Raw genomic sequence first — 15,477 nt, forward strand, 5'->3', positions numbered from 1 at the left:
GTTGGGTAGGGTGGGCGGCTGCAGAACTGACCAGATAGCCTCAGGTGTCTGCACATCTCCTCAAGCTGTCTGCGGGTTGTGAAGTCCTAGGGTAGCAGGCAGCAGCAGCTTTCCTGAACTGCCTGCCACCTGTGCTGGGACGAGCTTTTGTTGATGCAGCTGTTGTTTTTGAGTCGTCCCTGCTGCTGTGCCTCCTCACCCACACCCTTGCTAGCAACTGCAGTAAGAAGTCACGAGTTCACCAAGCTGGACTTCTAGTGTGGTCACCACTTGGACTGCCCTCTTTATGGGCTGAGCAGACACGTGTTGGTCCCCACAGGAAAGATCTCTCACGCAGCCATGTGGAAATTTCTGGCTTGAAGCGATCTCCTAGGCCTAGAAATCCTTTGTGCCATCTTGAGCTGACAGCTGTCACCAGCATACGGTGGGAGCTTCTTGTCCAGAGAGCACAGCGCCCTCGGAGGGCACCTACCTCTGTGCACAAATCATGAGCTTTGGAGCCACCATTCCCAGTCTGACATGTCACTGCAGTCAAACGTAAGATCTATGGAACTTAGACATAAATCTTTCCAATGCACTTAAAATGTATATACAATGTGTGAAAGCCGACTGACCTGAAAACATATTTATAAAAGTGCAAAAAGCATACTGAACCTGTGTGTGTGTGTGTGTGTGTGTGTGTGTGTGTGTGTCATACAGAAAGCCAGCTGAATCCACGTCTGTATGTCTGAGGTCTGCTGGATTTCTGCTGCACACCTAAGGGCAGCGAGACTGCGAGCTACACTCAGCACTGGTTCAAAAGCAGCTTCCGAAACACCGTAACAGCACATACTGACTAGCTGTGGCAAGAAGTCCTGTGTGCCGGAGACACGCAGGAGACTCAAGTCAAGTGTGCTCTGGCCAGCTAGCATCTGCATCTGGCACCACTGGAAGCAAAAAAGTCACTTGCTATTCTGCTTCTAATATTTACTCTCTAGAGCCATTTTAGCTCCTACACTAACAGGTTCCGGGTCATAAGGCCAAGTAGGATAGATATACAAGAAGTACTTTCTAAACAGTAAAATACCCATATCAGACTTTATTATTACTAAGGAAAACAAGAAAATATTTTCTTTCAAAGACAATGAGGTCTTTGTGTAACTGGAATTCATGTAGCTCTCTTAAGCTATTGGGTTTCTTCAAGCTTGTCGCCTTGGATGCCATGTGTGTGGTGGGGCCTGGGAGCTGGACTCTCACCATCCCTTTGCATGCTGTGTGTCTATCTTGCCTGACAGGAGGACTACCCATCCACTCATGGAAAAAGAAACAGGAGTCAAGGAAAAAAAAATAACAAGATGTATTTAAAAACAGACTTCTCCAGTTGGCATTTTGAAATAGCTAACAATTGTCTCTAACCCTCATCTGGTTTCCTTTGCTCTGGGATCCTCTGAGACTTGACTCCTTGAACCTCGGGCAGCACCAGACGTTAAATCCCCAGAGGGGGAGGTATTAGTTAACCTTCTGCTGGTCACTCTTGCTTGAATGCTTATTTGAAGCGTTCTCAGACCTCTCATTCACGTCATGATGATCATCAGAGAAAAAAGACTAAGCCAAACTTGCATATTGAAAATAATGAAACACACAATAAACCCCTGCAGATAATAAATATCGCCATTCCACCTCTGTCAAAGTCCAATTTCTTCCCTCCTAATAGCCCTGCAGTCCGTTGTATACCTTCTGCACTGGTCCTTGTTTGAGCAGCTGCTTGACCCCTGCAGAGAGAATGAGTGAATGACTACATTAACGAAAGCGTAGCTTCCCTAGAGTCTCCAGCCTCACACGTGGGCGTCTCAAACACACACAGGTGTGCCCACCTGTCTCTTTCTCAAGCCCTATCTCCAGGCATTTCCCTACGGCCCAGGAAATGAGGAAAGGTAAAACACGGGACAAAGCCACTCCAGCTAATCTTTCCTTCCTTCCTTCCTTCCTTCCTTCCTTCCTTCCTTCCTTCCTTCCTTCCTTCCTTCCTTCCTTCCTGCCTTCTGTCAGTTCTCACCCCTGTAGCCGTGTTCTTATTATTTTAAACACTTACACCAGGCGCTGTTTTCAAGGAGCACAGAGAAGCTCATCAGAGCTCTGATTCTCGCACGGCACAGCTCATCTTCCCTTTCAGTTTGCTTTAGCTTCTTCACTTACCTGACTCCGTTTTCCCTCCTTCAGAGCCCAGCTCACAGCTCACGCGGCCTTTAGTGACCACAGCGATGGCAGGACTTCTTACGGCCCTTACTGACAAAGGCCTACGTCCATGCCTCATGCTCCAAAGGGTTCCTCTATTCTGCTTTCAGGTAGTCACCCCCGCCCCCACACATACGAACACAAGCGCGCGCACACCACACCTTCTTTTGCTTCCTCTGTCAGCTGCTCTTTTGGGAAGTCCACGTCAAAAGTGATTATCAGAGAGCCCTTGATGTTGTTGTTGTCGAAGTTGGGGAGCCCCTCCCCTTTCTTCCACAGCTTGGCGCCTGGTCTGGTAATCTTATCCCGGGAAATGTGGACCTGCGAAGCATAAAGGACTGGAGTGGAGCAGGACTGGCACACCCCAAATCTATCAGGGAACTTCTAGTGAGCACTGGTGACAAAGCTGGTGTCCCAGCTCAGCAGAGAAGAAAGGACGAAGGCAAGGAGAGCCTCAGGATTACAGGCACAGAGACTCAGGACTATAGCCGCTGCTGCTAGAGGTAGCGGAGAGAGGACAGACAGTGAGAGAGGGCCAGAAAGAAGCTTCTGGGTCCAATGACCAAGTGGCTGAGATGACTCAAAACCTTATGACTACAAAACGCAAGGCTGGCGTGTTTACCTTGTGACCGTCCAAGTGAGTTATGTCCATCTCAAAGCCAACCAGAGCCTCAACTAGGGAGATTGTCACGTTTGTGTACAGATCATCCCCTCTCCTCTCAAATATCCTGTGCCTGAAACAGAAGAAGGTAAAATGATCAGAGTTCAAAGTGCTAGAAAAAGCATCTTGGAGAAAGATGAACACCTTTCTTTCAAAGAGTAATAAGCATTTGACTTGCATCCACACATGGCATTATCTGAGATCACAGAGCTGTGTAAGTCTTATTGAACTCGATTCCCGAGGAGCTTACAATAGCAGAAGTACACAAATGTAAGGAAAACCATCAGTCACTAGGCTATAGACAAGAAAGGATACTTGGCTGTCTTTTCTGTGCTTTCCCAAGTCTGCTGTGAGACATTCTTTCACAGGAAATGCTGTGTCTTAGTTAGGTTTCTATTGCTGCAATGAAACCCCATGAACAAATATCAAGTTGGAGGTTCCATGGGTGGATTTATTTGCCTTACACTTCCAGGTAGCAGTCTAGCACTGAAGAAAGTCAGGACAGGAACTGAAGCAGGGCAGGATGAGGAAAGGGTATAGGAGAGCATGAAGTTCCAAGCAGCCTGGGCTACAGAGTGAGAGTCTATCTCTCAACTCCCCACTCCGCCTTACCCAAGTGCTAAGGATACTGGAACCAGCAACTGCTTTAGTTTCTCAGGGAAACTGATATGGAGCCAACACATGCAGGAAAACACCATCCAACACAGAGTACAGAAAGGGGGAAGTCTAGGTAGAAGGGGCTATATCTGTACAACCCACTGGGAATGATATATATTTAAAAAAAAATGTATGTATCTGCATGTACACCTGCAGGCCAGAAGAGTGTATCAGATCCCATTATAGATGGTTGTGAGCCATCACATGGTTGCTGGGAATTGAACTCAAGACCTCTGCAAGAGCAGACAGTGCTCTTAACCTGAGCCATCTCTCCAGCCCCCGGAACACAGACCTATCATTGGTTTCCAACTAGTTAATATGAGACAATAATAAATAAGAAGGCCTGTGTCCTTGGCAAAATTGCTGTTTAAGCAGCACTCCACCCTGGAGAGAAGCAAGTAGGAGAATCTGCATATTAACATGACTGTACGTCCTTTTTATGGAAAACAGCTGCAGCATTCCTTGATCCCTGTTGCAGATTGCCTCTCACAGCTCTTTTCTCTTCTTGTTTGGAGACAATATATCATGTATCCCAGGCTGGATGACCTTGAACTCCTTCCTGGTCTGCCTGTCTCTACCACATGGAAGGCATTACAGGCCTGTGCCATTCAGCTGGGCTTATGCAGTGCCAGGGCCCAAATCCAGGGCTCTGTGCATGCGAGGCAAGCTCTGCCAATGCCCAGTTCTCCTTTCAACTCTTACCGAGTCTTTCCTTCCAGCATCTTTTGAATTTTTAAGTCCTAGGTAAATAACTAACTGGGGCTCAAGGCCAGGACCTAACCTCCTATCTGCACTATTACTGCAGAGTTAGAAACAATTTCTTATGGCATTGTGGGCATGAAACAGAAGAAAAAGCGTAGATGCATTATCTCTGTTATCATCCAAGTGGAAAGCAGGGCTGAGAGGTGCCTCCCCCTGCTGACACTTACTTGACAACTTTGATCCGGAACCGTAAGTCTCCGGGCTCTCCATCCACATGAGGCTCGCCTGGTTAGAGTAGTCCAAAGAAGACTCGGAGTTACACAAGCTGAACACAGCTCTATGTGGGACTTCAGGCAATCTCTACATCAGGCCTCAGGCACTGCCTCCATCAGGTCTGCCTGGGAAGGCAGTGTCTCCACTCCTCCCACAAACAATGTAGCCATTAAGTTATGGGGGAAGGTGGAAGTGGGTTATGATAATAAACACCAGCATCTCACCTTCTCCAATGAACGGGTACTCCATGCCATCTCTCACCCCGGGCTCTATTTCTACTTCTAGTGTTCGTTCTTCATTCACTAGTCTGAGCAAAAAGGGAATTAGAAAGGGAAAAGAAAGATAGTAACAAACCCCCAGATCCAATCAGCTTCGCCACTGTGCTCCCTGAGAGCCTTTTCTTGGACAGCCACACTGTACTGTAGCTTCCAGGTATCAACACCCAGAATGGCGGGACCGCGCATCACACGGACATCAACATTTGCTCTCACGGTCAGAGCTGGAGGGAAACAAATGTCTGCCACACTCAGCTCAGAGATGCAGGCGCTGCCTAGCAGCTTACGGACACGCACTGCTCTCTCCTTTGGTGAAATGCGGTGGGGGAGGGGACAGTCAGGTACAGACAATCAGAGCATTCATGTGTTCCTCAGGAGACCCACAGAGGCCTTCCACTTACTTGACATTGGGGCACTCATCACACACCACCTCCTGGGTCATTTGGAAGCGCCCGGGGCCCAGCTGTGTGGTTCGCATCTCCTGCCGACAGTTGCATTTCCGTTTGCCAGGTGCCTGCCTGGCTACAGGTTTGTTTCTAACTACCTGAGAACACATAAAAGAGCTGTTAAGTTTCCTCGGGGGAGCAATGTTCTTCACGCAGTATCCCTCACGGAAAGTGTATGTCCACAGAACTCTGGGGGATACAATCAACCCCCACACAAGAATGATGAAAACGTATACCTGTGTGACTCTAATCTCAACCCCAGGCTGTAGGAGTAGGGAGAGGGGACTAAGAGACTCCAAAACAAGGTGTTAGTACCAGCGTTCCCAGGACACACCTAGGGCTCCCGGGTTAAAGCACTTCATAGGATTGCTATGTTATTAAGAAGTCTTGAGCTGTGGAAAGCATTACCCCCAGCCGCGAAGAACAGTTACAGTGGTCAGTAGCTGCTGTGTGGCTACCAGCCAGTTCTATGAGCAATCTCCCCAAAGCACCTCTTTCTGTTTTAGGCAGTCCAAGGCTAATCCCCAGCACTGTGACCATTCAGACACTGACATATAAGGAGAGATGACAGTCATCCCTACGTAACTGATTGTTTGCAAACATCCAACCCGTCATAGTACATGAAATTCTCCCTCTCCCTCTCCCTCTCCCTCTCTCTCTCTCTCTCTCTCTCACACACACACACACACACACACACATATTCTCTCCTCAGTTACCTAGTGAGTATGTGGCCAGCCTGTGCTATGTGATACCTCATCCCCAAAAACCAAAACCAAAAGACACATATTTTGGGGCTAGAGAGGGCTCAGTGGATAAGAGCACACCTTGCTCTTATGCAGCATTGAGTTCGATTTCCATTACCTACAGCTGATGCCTGGGATACCTGTGCTTGTGTGCAAACATACCCACGCAGACGTGCACAAAATTAAAAATAAAATAAACATTAAAGGAAAAACAAACAAACAAACAAACTCCACTCTTGTATTTGTGTAATGTCATGGCATTATGCTCATGTTGAAGCGTCACACACGTTTGGAGAAAACTCCTCGACACATATTTATAAAGGAAACAACCTTTAGCCATGCACACACCCATCTAACCACAGCTCTGTGCGCAGCGCTTAGTCTTCTCATGTACAGGTGAGGCGCCAGCAGCACATATGGTTAAATAAGAAGACGAGGCTTGAAAGTATGCAGTCTGGCCACAAAGTCCACTCCAAATGTTAAAGAAAGACCACCTCAGGTTAAAGATGGCAAACTTCTACTAGACAGCACAGAGCAGCTTTCTCACCTTAGAGCAGATTTTTAAAACGTAATGCTCCCAAATTAAAGGTCAATTTTTTTTCACATTAACTAAAATCTTAAATATCATGTAAAAACAATGTGTATTATAAATGGGCAGACACATCTGTATTATGGCTAACAAAAACTTAGTAGCAAAAATGGAGCAGGCTTACAAACCAACAAGGGAAAGACAAAGCAGGGCACACGGCCAAGGAGCACTTCACACGAGGGAACAAAGCAGGCCATGGAAGAGATGCTCATCCTAGCTGGTAATTAAGAGGCACAAACCAAGACCACAGTGAGATGACACCCCATACCCATTCTGGTAATTCCAAGCATCAGCGAGGGAGCAGGGGATATGTCATATGGGCAGAGCACCTGCCTAGCATAGGGGAAGCCTTAGGTTCAACTCCCACAACCGCACAGCTGGGGACTGGGGGGCAGAGCGGGGGAGCCCCATACACTGCCATGGTGTGTTGAGTGTTGGCTTGGACAATTTCAAACATACAACTGCATTTCCATGTAAAGCGTGAACATGTGTTGCCCTACCGCTGATCATGTGTAAGAACACGCACAGGAATGTTTCTGTATAGGACTCTGGGAGTTAAAAGAAAACAAACCAAAAAACCCTACTGATGGCCACAGTAAGGTTTCAGTCAGCAGACTGACAGCTGTAAGCAACAAGGATGATTCAGAGACAAAAATCTGTCTCAAAAAATAATGACATGCCAGTTTTACCAACTTAAAGACGATAAAAACCACAGTTTAGGATCATACATTGTAATAATCAGAATAGCAATGATATAGTTACCTCTGCAGGGAGGCAGGGGCTGGCATACGGAGGCAGCACAGAGGCAGGTGGAGGCCTGGCACTGCTTCACTGAGGTCACGGACCAGGTAGTGAGTTCAGTTTGTGACTGTTATGAACTACAGATTTGGACTAATTCAACTGTGCATCGGTCACTCTCTTATGGCCTCTTAAAGACAGAAAGTACACTAACACCTGACCTGTGGCCAACAGCACAAGCTCTACCCGTCAGTATGAGTAGGTGCACTGTGTGAACTTACTTCCACAAAATTTCCTGAGTACACTTCTTCCAAAGTGACTTCTAGGTCTACGATGATGTCACTTCCTCTTGGAATATTTCTGTCCTGCTGACGAGGGGTTCCTCCAAACATGAAGCCAAAATCTCCAAAGAAGCTGCAGACACATGGAAATTCATCAGAAGGAACTCAAATCCCATGTTCCACTATATAAAACAAACATTTTCAATATACTGGAGCAAAGTACCATAAAAATTTTAATTTACATAGTACCAGGTTGATGCTCATTACTAAAAATATGTACTTTCCAATATAGTATGTTCCATACATAACAGCACATGAATGAATTCACAGTAGGCCAATGGATTTAATCTTGGACTCAATGAAATAATCCATTCCAATACTGAGGAAAATCCAAGTATGACAGACATATTGAAAAAGGGTATAATATATATATATATAAAATCCTGTGCATTTTGAATTTTTTAGTTAGTTTAAGGAATTCTTTTTTTGTTTTTTAAGACAGGATTTCTTTGCATAACAGCCCTTGCTGTCCTGGTGGCCTTGAACTCACAGAGCTCTGCCAGCCTCCGCCTGAGATTAAAGGTGTGTACAGCATGCCTAGCCTAACTTACAAATGCAGAGTCAACGTTTTTCTGCTTATAATTACACAGTGGCATTCTGGATTAGCTCTCCTAGTACAAGACGCTACGATGTCGACAAGGAGGGGTTCAAAGTGCGGAGAGTATTTGCTAGCATTCCAGCTATCCTAAATGTCCCAGAAAGGCAAGTGCCACAGGAGATCAAGAGACCCCATGAATTCCTTATGTGATGGTGACCACCATAGCCACCCCTCTCTTGCCCACACAACAGAACACAGGCAACTCTGCCCTCTGCTTCCAAGAATAATTCATTTAGGGCTCAAGTGGTCCAGTCTCAGAATGCAGTATTTTGCAAATGGGCAAGTTACTTACTGTGAAAAAATGTCCCCATGGGAGCTCTGATGGCCATCTTTCAAGCCTTCTTCACCGTAAGTATCATACTGCTTCCGCTTTTCACTATCTGACAGGACCTAGAGATGAACGCCACACTGTGATGGTCAGTTAAGGTTCAGCTGTGTCAGCGCGGCTTCTACTCTGACCCCACGTTTCTAAAGCTTTGCAGAGGGCGGGATTTTTATCAGGCCATAAGGAGTATTTAAAGTTGCTATCTTTTTTGTTTTGGATCTTTGAGATAAGGGCTTGCTATGTGGCTCAGATGGTCTTACACTCAAACTCATGTGCTCTTGCCTTTGCCTCCTGAGTAGGATTCCAGGAACGCAGCACCATGCCTGGCAAGCTGTTTTAGCAGACTGAATTCTCTGCTGCACAGACTATTGCACATTGCCTAACACATGCTTTTAACGTGAAGTTATCACATCTGATTTAGTACTTTAAAAACTGTACTTAAGCAGCGTGACTGTGAAGGTCAAGAGGGTACCAGGAAAGTGGGAGATGTGCTGCTCAGGGTAATTTTCTAGGTAATTGAATTGCAGGGCTTATCCTGCCCACTCCGTGCTAAACTGTAAACTGGCATAGAACTATGACAGATTAGCTAAATTAGTAGTAGTAAAAACAGTTACCTCAAGACCAGCATGGTGGCGCCACCTTTAATCCCAGCACTCAGGAGGCAGAGGCAGGCGGATCTTTATGAGTTCGAGGCCAGCCTGGTTTACACGGTGAGTCCAGGACAGCCCAGGCTAAATAGAGAAACCCTGTCTCGGAAAAACAAACAAAAACAAAACAGCTGCTTCTACCCTGCCCCTGTAACACACACTACATGTTAGAGGATTGGCATTGGGCGCTCTGGCCTCCATGGCACCTCCCGTACATACATGTACACATGCATCACAGGTGCTTTGCAGCATACTTGGTCTACTTTAAGGAGGGGTGGGGGGGCAGATAGTTGATTACTGGACTAATATGCTCACAGTAATCGATCTTACCTCAGTAGAGGGGGGGAAACCCTTAGTTTGCTAAAGAGCCTTTGTACTGTATTAATATTCTGATTTGTGCAAACTAATTTACCTGGGAGAAAGGCAAACAGGCTTGAAAGATACAAAGGAAAAAGAAAATCTACAACAACGCCACAAAGGGAGTTAGGGTCAAATAAACTTCAGTTTCACAAGTGAGATAGGTATAGCTGGCCCACATCATTGATAAACAATGTTGGAGATTCATTAATAAGAATAGCACATGAAGTCAGGCATGTGAGGCCAGCCTGGCCTACACACTGAGTTCCAGGACAGCCAGCGATACAGAGAGTATTTTGGAGTTCTGGGTTCCTAGCAAACAATGATACTATTGATGGGAGACAGTATAAAATATGAAATCTGTATCTCACAAAATATAAAATGTTATGGGTCATTTTAAGGCCACCAACCCACTCAGATTTACACATGGTACCAGGTTAAGCATTTCTGTCAGAGGGGCTAGCAAGGTGCTTCAGCCATAAAGAACACTTGCTGCTCTTGTTCCTAGCACCCACACTAGGCAGCTCACGATCACCTGGAACTCTAGGTCCAGGAGACCTGATATCTCTTCTAGCATCTGCGGGCACCCACACATATACACATAAATAAAAACATTTTTTTTTTTGAGATGGGGTTTCTCTGTGTAGCTTTGACTGTCCTGGACTCCCTTTGTAGACCAGACTGGTCTTGAACTCAGAAACCCACCTGCCTCTGTCTCCCCAAATGCTGGGATTAAAGGCGAGTGCCACCACGCCAAGCTTAAAAACAAATCTTTAAAAAAGCAGGAAGTGGAATCCATGGATAATGACTGTACAATCTGGTAACACACGCTGTTTTGACTTTTATATACCATCTATTTTCCGACAGGAATGACCTGAAGGAGGTTCCTCGGGCCTCGTCTTTCCAAATCCACAGGTTTTGTTGCTGGCTTTGTTTCCATGACTCACCTCATAAGCAGCACCCAGATCCTGGAATTTCTCCTGAGCTTGGGGGTCATCGGGGTTCCGGTCAGGGTGAAGCTGTAGGGCCAGTTTCCTGTAGGCCTTTTTAATGTCCTTTATGGAGGCACTTCGCGGCACCCCCAAGATCTTATAGAAATCTCGCCTGAGAGGAAGGAGAGGTAAGACTTCATTAAAGAGTTCTGTACTACATTTTTCATTTACTTTTTCCTTTGTATGGACGTAATGTCCTTTGATTATTTTCACCCGATTCCCTCACTCCCCTGGATCCCTTCCTTCTTCCCAGTAAGGCTCCCTTTCTTCTCCCTTATATTTTGTTTGTGACCTATTGAGTTTTACTAGAGAGACTTATATGAGTGTGGACAGGGAGGTATTTAGTGGAGCCTGGAAACTTAACAGTGGCTACATCCCTAAAGAAAAATTATTCCCCCTTACCCAGCAACCATTAGCTGCCAATAGCTCTTCCCTCAGGGGTGGATGAATCATGGTTTTTTTTTTGTTTTAAACTCATGTGTTTGTCTGAGCCATCTCTTTAGCTCCCTATTACATTAAAAACAAACAAGCAAACAAACAAAAACAACAAAAAACCAACCCTGTGTATGTGTGTGTGTGCATGTCTGTCTGTCTGTCTACCACATGCAGGTACTTGTGGGGACAGAAGAAGACCTTGGCAGTTGTGAGCTGCAAGAGCAGCAAGTGCCCTTACCCGCTGAGCCATCTCTCCAGCCTCACCCCAGTGACTTTTGACTGTTCCTGAAGGTCAAATAATTTCAAAAGAGAGTTATCTTTATTCACAAGGATTATGTCACATAAATGTCCTAAACAGTAGCCCTTTTGGAACATTAAAGATAGACCGACTTAAGGAGTTAGCTAAGGGATAAGCAAAGTCCGAATAACAACCCTGAAGGAAGAATAGCACTCATCTTCATGTAAGGACTATGGTGTATTTTGCTAAATGAGAGATTTCATAATTTGCTGAGATCTAGACTTTATGACAGACGGTGTCTGAAGTCCACACGCAGGAGCCTCTATATCCTGGTCACCGACAATATGCATATGATATAAACTGGGACACAGAACCCTGCCAGGGGACTCTGCTGGAATCAGCCATAAAAGGGTTCTTTGTAAGAAGTGTTAATGGAAAGCTAGAGTAAAACTGTGAAAGACACTCCAGGCAAGGGCCATAGCTGGCTCATTGAAGAGACCAGTAAAAACCTGCTGAGGGAGGTGGACACATAAGAATGCGTACAAGGCCTCCTCTTTTTGCCAGAATTTTAGCCACTAGAATTTATTCTGAAAACATTATCTCAATAAGAGGGCTCGGGATGTCACACAATAGACACTAACATAGGACAGATAGTAATTTAAAGATGTGTGGGGAAAATGAACTGAGGAACCAAGACATAAGACCGAATGTTAAAAAGATGTTTTATGGTCTGGCATGTGGCTCATTTATTACAGTGCCTGCCTCAAATTCATGGAGTCCTCAAGCCACGATGGCACATGCCTAGAATCCAGCACTTAGGAGGCTGCGGTTATTTTATAAACTCGTAGTCATGCTTTTTTGAAAAGCCCAACTCAACTATATAATTTCCTTTTTTCAACACAGTTTTTCCCTTGTAGCTCTGCTTGCCCTGGAACTCACTCTGTACATCAGGCTGGCTTCAGAGATCCACCTGCTTCTGCTTCCCAAGACCTGGGATTGGAGGTGTAGATCACTGGGCCTGTCACCCACAGGAAGTCCCCATCTCATCTGTAAAGTCTTGACGTTTCATGAGAAAGGAACCAGCTATTTAATAATGAAAAGGCTAACTAGAAGGCGAGGCTCACTTAAGTCATGTTCTTAAGACTATGCTCCTGGAGAGTGCTAGGTCAAACAGAACTAAGGATGGAAAGAAACTATTTTGTAAGCTAATTCAAAAAATATACACCTTCCCACCCCAATGACTTTAAAGTGCTTATTACAGAGGCACTGAGTTCAGTTTTCAGCACCCACGTTGTGTGACTTACATCCACCTATAACTCTTGCTCCAGGAAGTTCAACACTCCTTTCTTGCTTCCATGGGCACCTGTACTTACATGTTTATACCTACACACAGACACACATATGCATGTACTGAAAAATAAAATCTTAGGGAGAGACAGATGGCTACACAAACACAGAGAGACAGAGGATTCTGAACATAGCACCTACATGAGTGGCCAATGCTTCCCTCAGAAGATCTCAGGGCCAGCTGTGGGACACCTCCCTGTGAGTTCTAAGTCAGCGTGGCCCCTAAAACAATAAAGGCGATTCTTCTTGCTACTGGCTGCCCATCATAAGTAGATAGATGGAAGACCCTATTGCTGATGACACACACACACTCTGGTCACAGGGTATAGAGACCAAACTGGTGGTGATAGGACAACTTCCTCCCTCCTGGCCAGCTTTCGCAGCGCTATGAAAGTGTTGTGCAGGCTACCTGGGAAGAAAAGCCACAGATGCTGTACCATAGTGGCACCAAGACTACGGGGTTAGCCTACTGCTTTCTGACTGGGTGTGAGGTCTGCTCCACAGGAGGGAATTCATATCTGGTACTGTGAGTCTGTCTGAAAGCCCATGGCTGGGGAGATCTGTGAGAGGGAGGAAACTTATTACGGTTGTTCTGTTAAACAGACATGTTGCCAAACCGCCTTGTAAATATTTAGGCCATATCCATCAATTCATGGCATGCTACAGCTTGGGCAGAGGGGTTTCTTTCTGCAGGGGTTGGTAGTTAATGCATTAGCATAATGCAAAATGTGGGTAATACCCAAGTGACTGTTGAGTGATCAGTCTTAAATGGAACAAGTATTTCAACCTTGCACCCCTTTCTCCCACTCCCCAATGTTCAGGGAAAAGAGGAACAGAAGAAATGGAAATGTAGAGGATGAGAAGAGCATCATGAAATCTTGTCTTCTGAAAAATGGCACCCATGAGTCCACTCAGGTTATGGTTGCCCGAACATGATTGTACATGGCCGTCTCACGAGCAAGCCAATACAACTAGTCACCATTCAGCAGGCAGCACTACCTAACTGGACTCAAGTTACGTGAAGGTGGGAAGGGAACACACTGGGGTGTGCCCAGGGGAAGTATGGGGGTGTGTGCATGGGTGTGGTAGGCATAATTACGTTGTGATTGTAGGAAATTGTCAGAGAGTAAATCAAAGCCTTAAGAGGGAAAGGGTTAAATGACAGCTCGGAAAATTACAAGATAAAAATGGCAGATATAGGTCAGTGTCAACATTATAGTCCCCAGAGGCTACTTTACAAGTGACTTAAGTTTAAAACTATAATATTAAAAAAATACTAGTATTTGCCAGGACAGGTTACTCATGCCTGTAATCCCAGCACTTGGGAAGTGGAGGCTGAGGGACCGTGAAAGAGTTCAAGGTCACCCACAACTACAAATTGAGTTGGAGACCAGCATCCCTCAACTCCCAACTCTAAAATTTCATGTTGATGTTTTATTAAATACCTTGGGTACTCATGGCTCAAACTAAGGAAAAAAAAAACCAATAAAGCCTATGTAAGAAACTTAGGAATTTAAAATATTTCAGAAGGGGAAAAATGACAAAATTTAGGCATATATGCAAAGAGCAAAAACCGTAAAGAAAACAACTTTAAAAGCTATGCGAGGCGGTGCCTTTTGCATTGAGAACAACCTATAAATTGTCAGGATCTGCTATCTACTACGTTTGGGTGTGTTTTTACTTTTGTGGTTACTTATTTATTTGCGATAGGGTGTGATATAGGCCAGGCAAACCTGGAACTTACTCTGTAGCTGAAGATGACCTTGAATTCTGAGCCACCTGTTTCCACTCGCCAAAAGCTGGGATTCAGGGTGCAGGCACCAGCCTGACATACCATATCCCAAGTCATCGTAACTATAGGGCCACGCATTATTACTAAGTCTGCTCTTTCTCCCTAAAGGGAGGCACAATGTTATGCACGATTTAAAGAATTCATATAGCTCCTTAAGGTTGCATGATTCATACGCGTGGCATAAGGCTAGAATCCCAGTTCTTATCGCATGTTAGCCCTTGCGACTCATACCATCCAGTTCAAGAAGGAACCCTCGAGAGACAGTGAGGCAAGATGACAGCTCGCTAGCTCAGGAAGGCGAGAAGTAGGAGGGCTCTCTAAAGGGTCCTGTTACTGTCTCAAGCCAATTTTCTTCATCTGAGTTTGGCTTCCTTACCTGCGCTCCTCATCTGACTTGGCATCATGCCCCACCCACTTTTAGTGTCAGCCCCTCAAAGGCTGTGGAAAGCTAGGTCACCCACCGTCCGTCCCACTCTGGAACTCAGCAGGTAGGTCAAAGACGTGGCCGTAACCTCAACCCCAGCTTGGCACTTCATTTCCAGCAGAAGTCCTATTCCTCAGACTTCCGTGTCCCCACTTCTGTTCACAGCCACTTAACTCTCTCCGAGTGCCCAGACTGGGCACTGCAACCAACTCCTGCTTCTTTTGGGGGAGACCTGGCCCCTGCACGGCCAGCCTGGCCCACAGTACCCCTCCGTCCCTGGGCCCGGCAGTGCCCCTCGCTCACTGCCCACTCCTCGATGCCACCCGCGTCCTTCTCAGCAAAGACCGCCCCTCCGGCCCGGTACCCGCGCGGGAGCCCCTTCCTCACCCGGCGAGCACAGTCCCGATGAGGTACAGCAGCAACAGGCAGAAGGTGCTCAGGTTCTGCGGGGCCATGGTGTGGCCTGGTCCCACACTCTCAGCCTCTCGTGCCGCCGCGTCGGCTGATCAGCCCTTCCGGCCCAGAGAGGCCGTCTCACGCCCGGGTCTCCTGCCGGGCCGCGGAGACAGCTAGCGCGCCCCCCTCCTCAGCTGCCACTTTCCGGGAGCCCCAGAGCCGGCGAGCAGCCAGGCGTGGGCCAATCATCGCCGGGGACATCACACGCGGCCGCCACTCCACAGCCA

The 15,477-nt window shown here is 46.4% G+C and overlaps 1 protein-coding gene across 1 annotated transcript; it reads right to left on the reverse strand.

Annotated features, from left to right (window-relative positions):
* Positions 1-1,312: 1,312 nt before the first annotated feature.
* On the reverse strand, positions 1,313-15,444 carry DNAJB11 (DnaJ heat shock protein family (Hsp40) member B11). The gene is made up of 10 exons (XM_084800937.1): positions 15,182-15,444; positions 10,514-10,670; positions 8,530-8,627; positions 7,580-7,712; positions 5,184-5,326; positions 4,732-4,814; positions 4,462-4,519; positions 2,837-2,948; positions 2,376-2,535; positions 1,313-1,751 (listed from the first exon to the last, which is right to left on the reverse strand). Exons 1-10 carry the CDS (start codon positions 15,247-15,249, stop codon positions 1,687-1,689), a joined length of 1,077 nt encoding a protein of 358 aa, XP_084657063.1. The 5' UTR covers positions 15,250-15,444; the 3' UTR covers positions 1,313-1,686.
* Positions 15,445-15,477: the final 33 nt, after the last annotated feature.

This window comes from Acomys minous (genome assembly GCF_964271855.1).
Source record: "Acomys minous genome assembly, chromosome: 11".
Classification (NCBI taxonomy): domain Eukaryota; kingdom Metazoa; phylum Chordata; class Mammalia; order Rodentia; family Muridae; genus Acomys; species Acomys minous.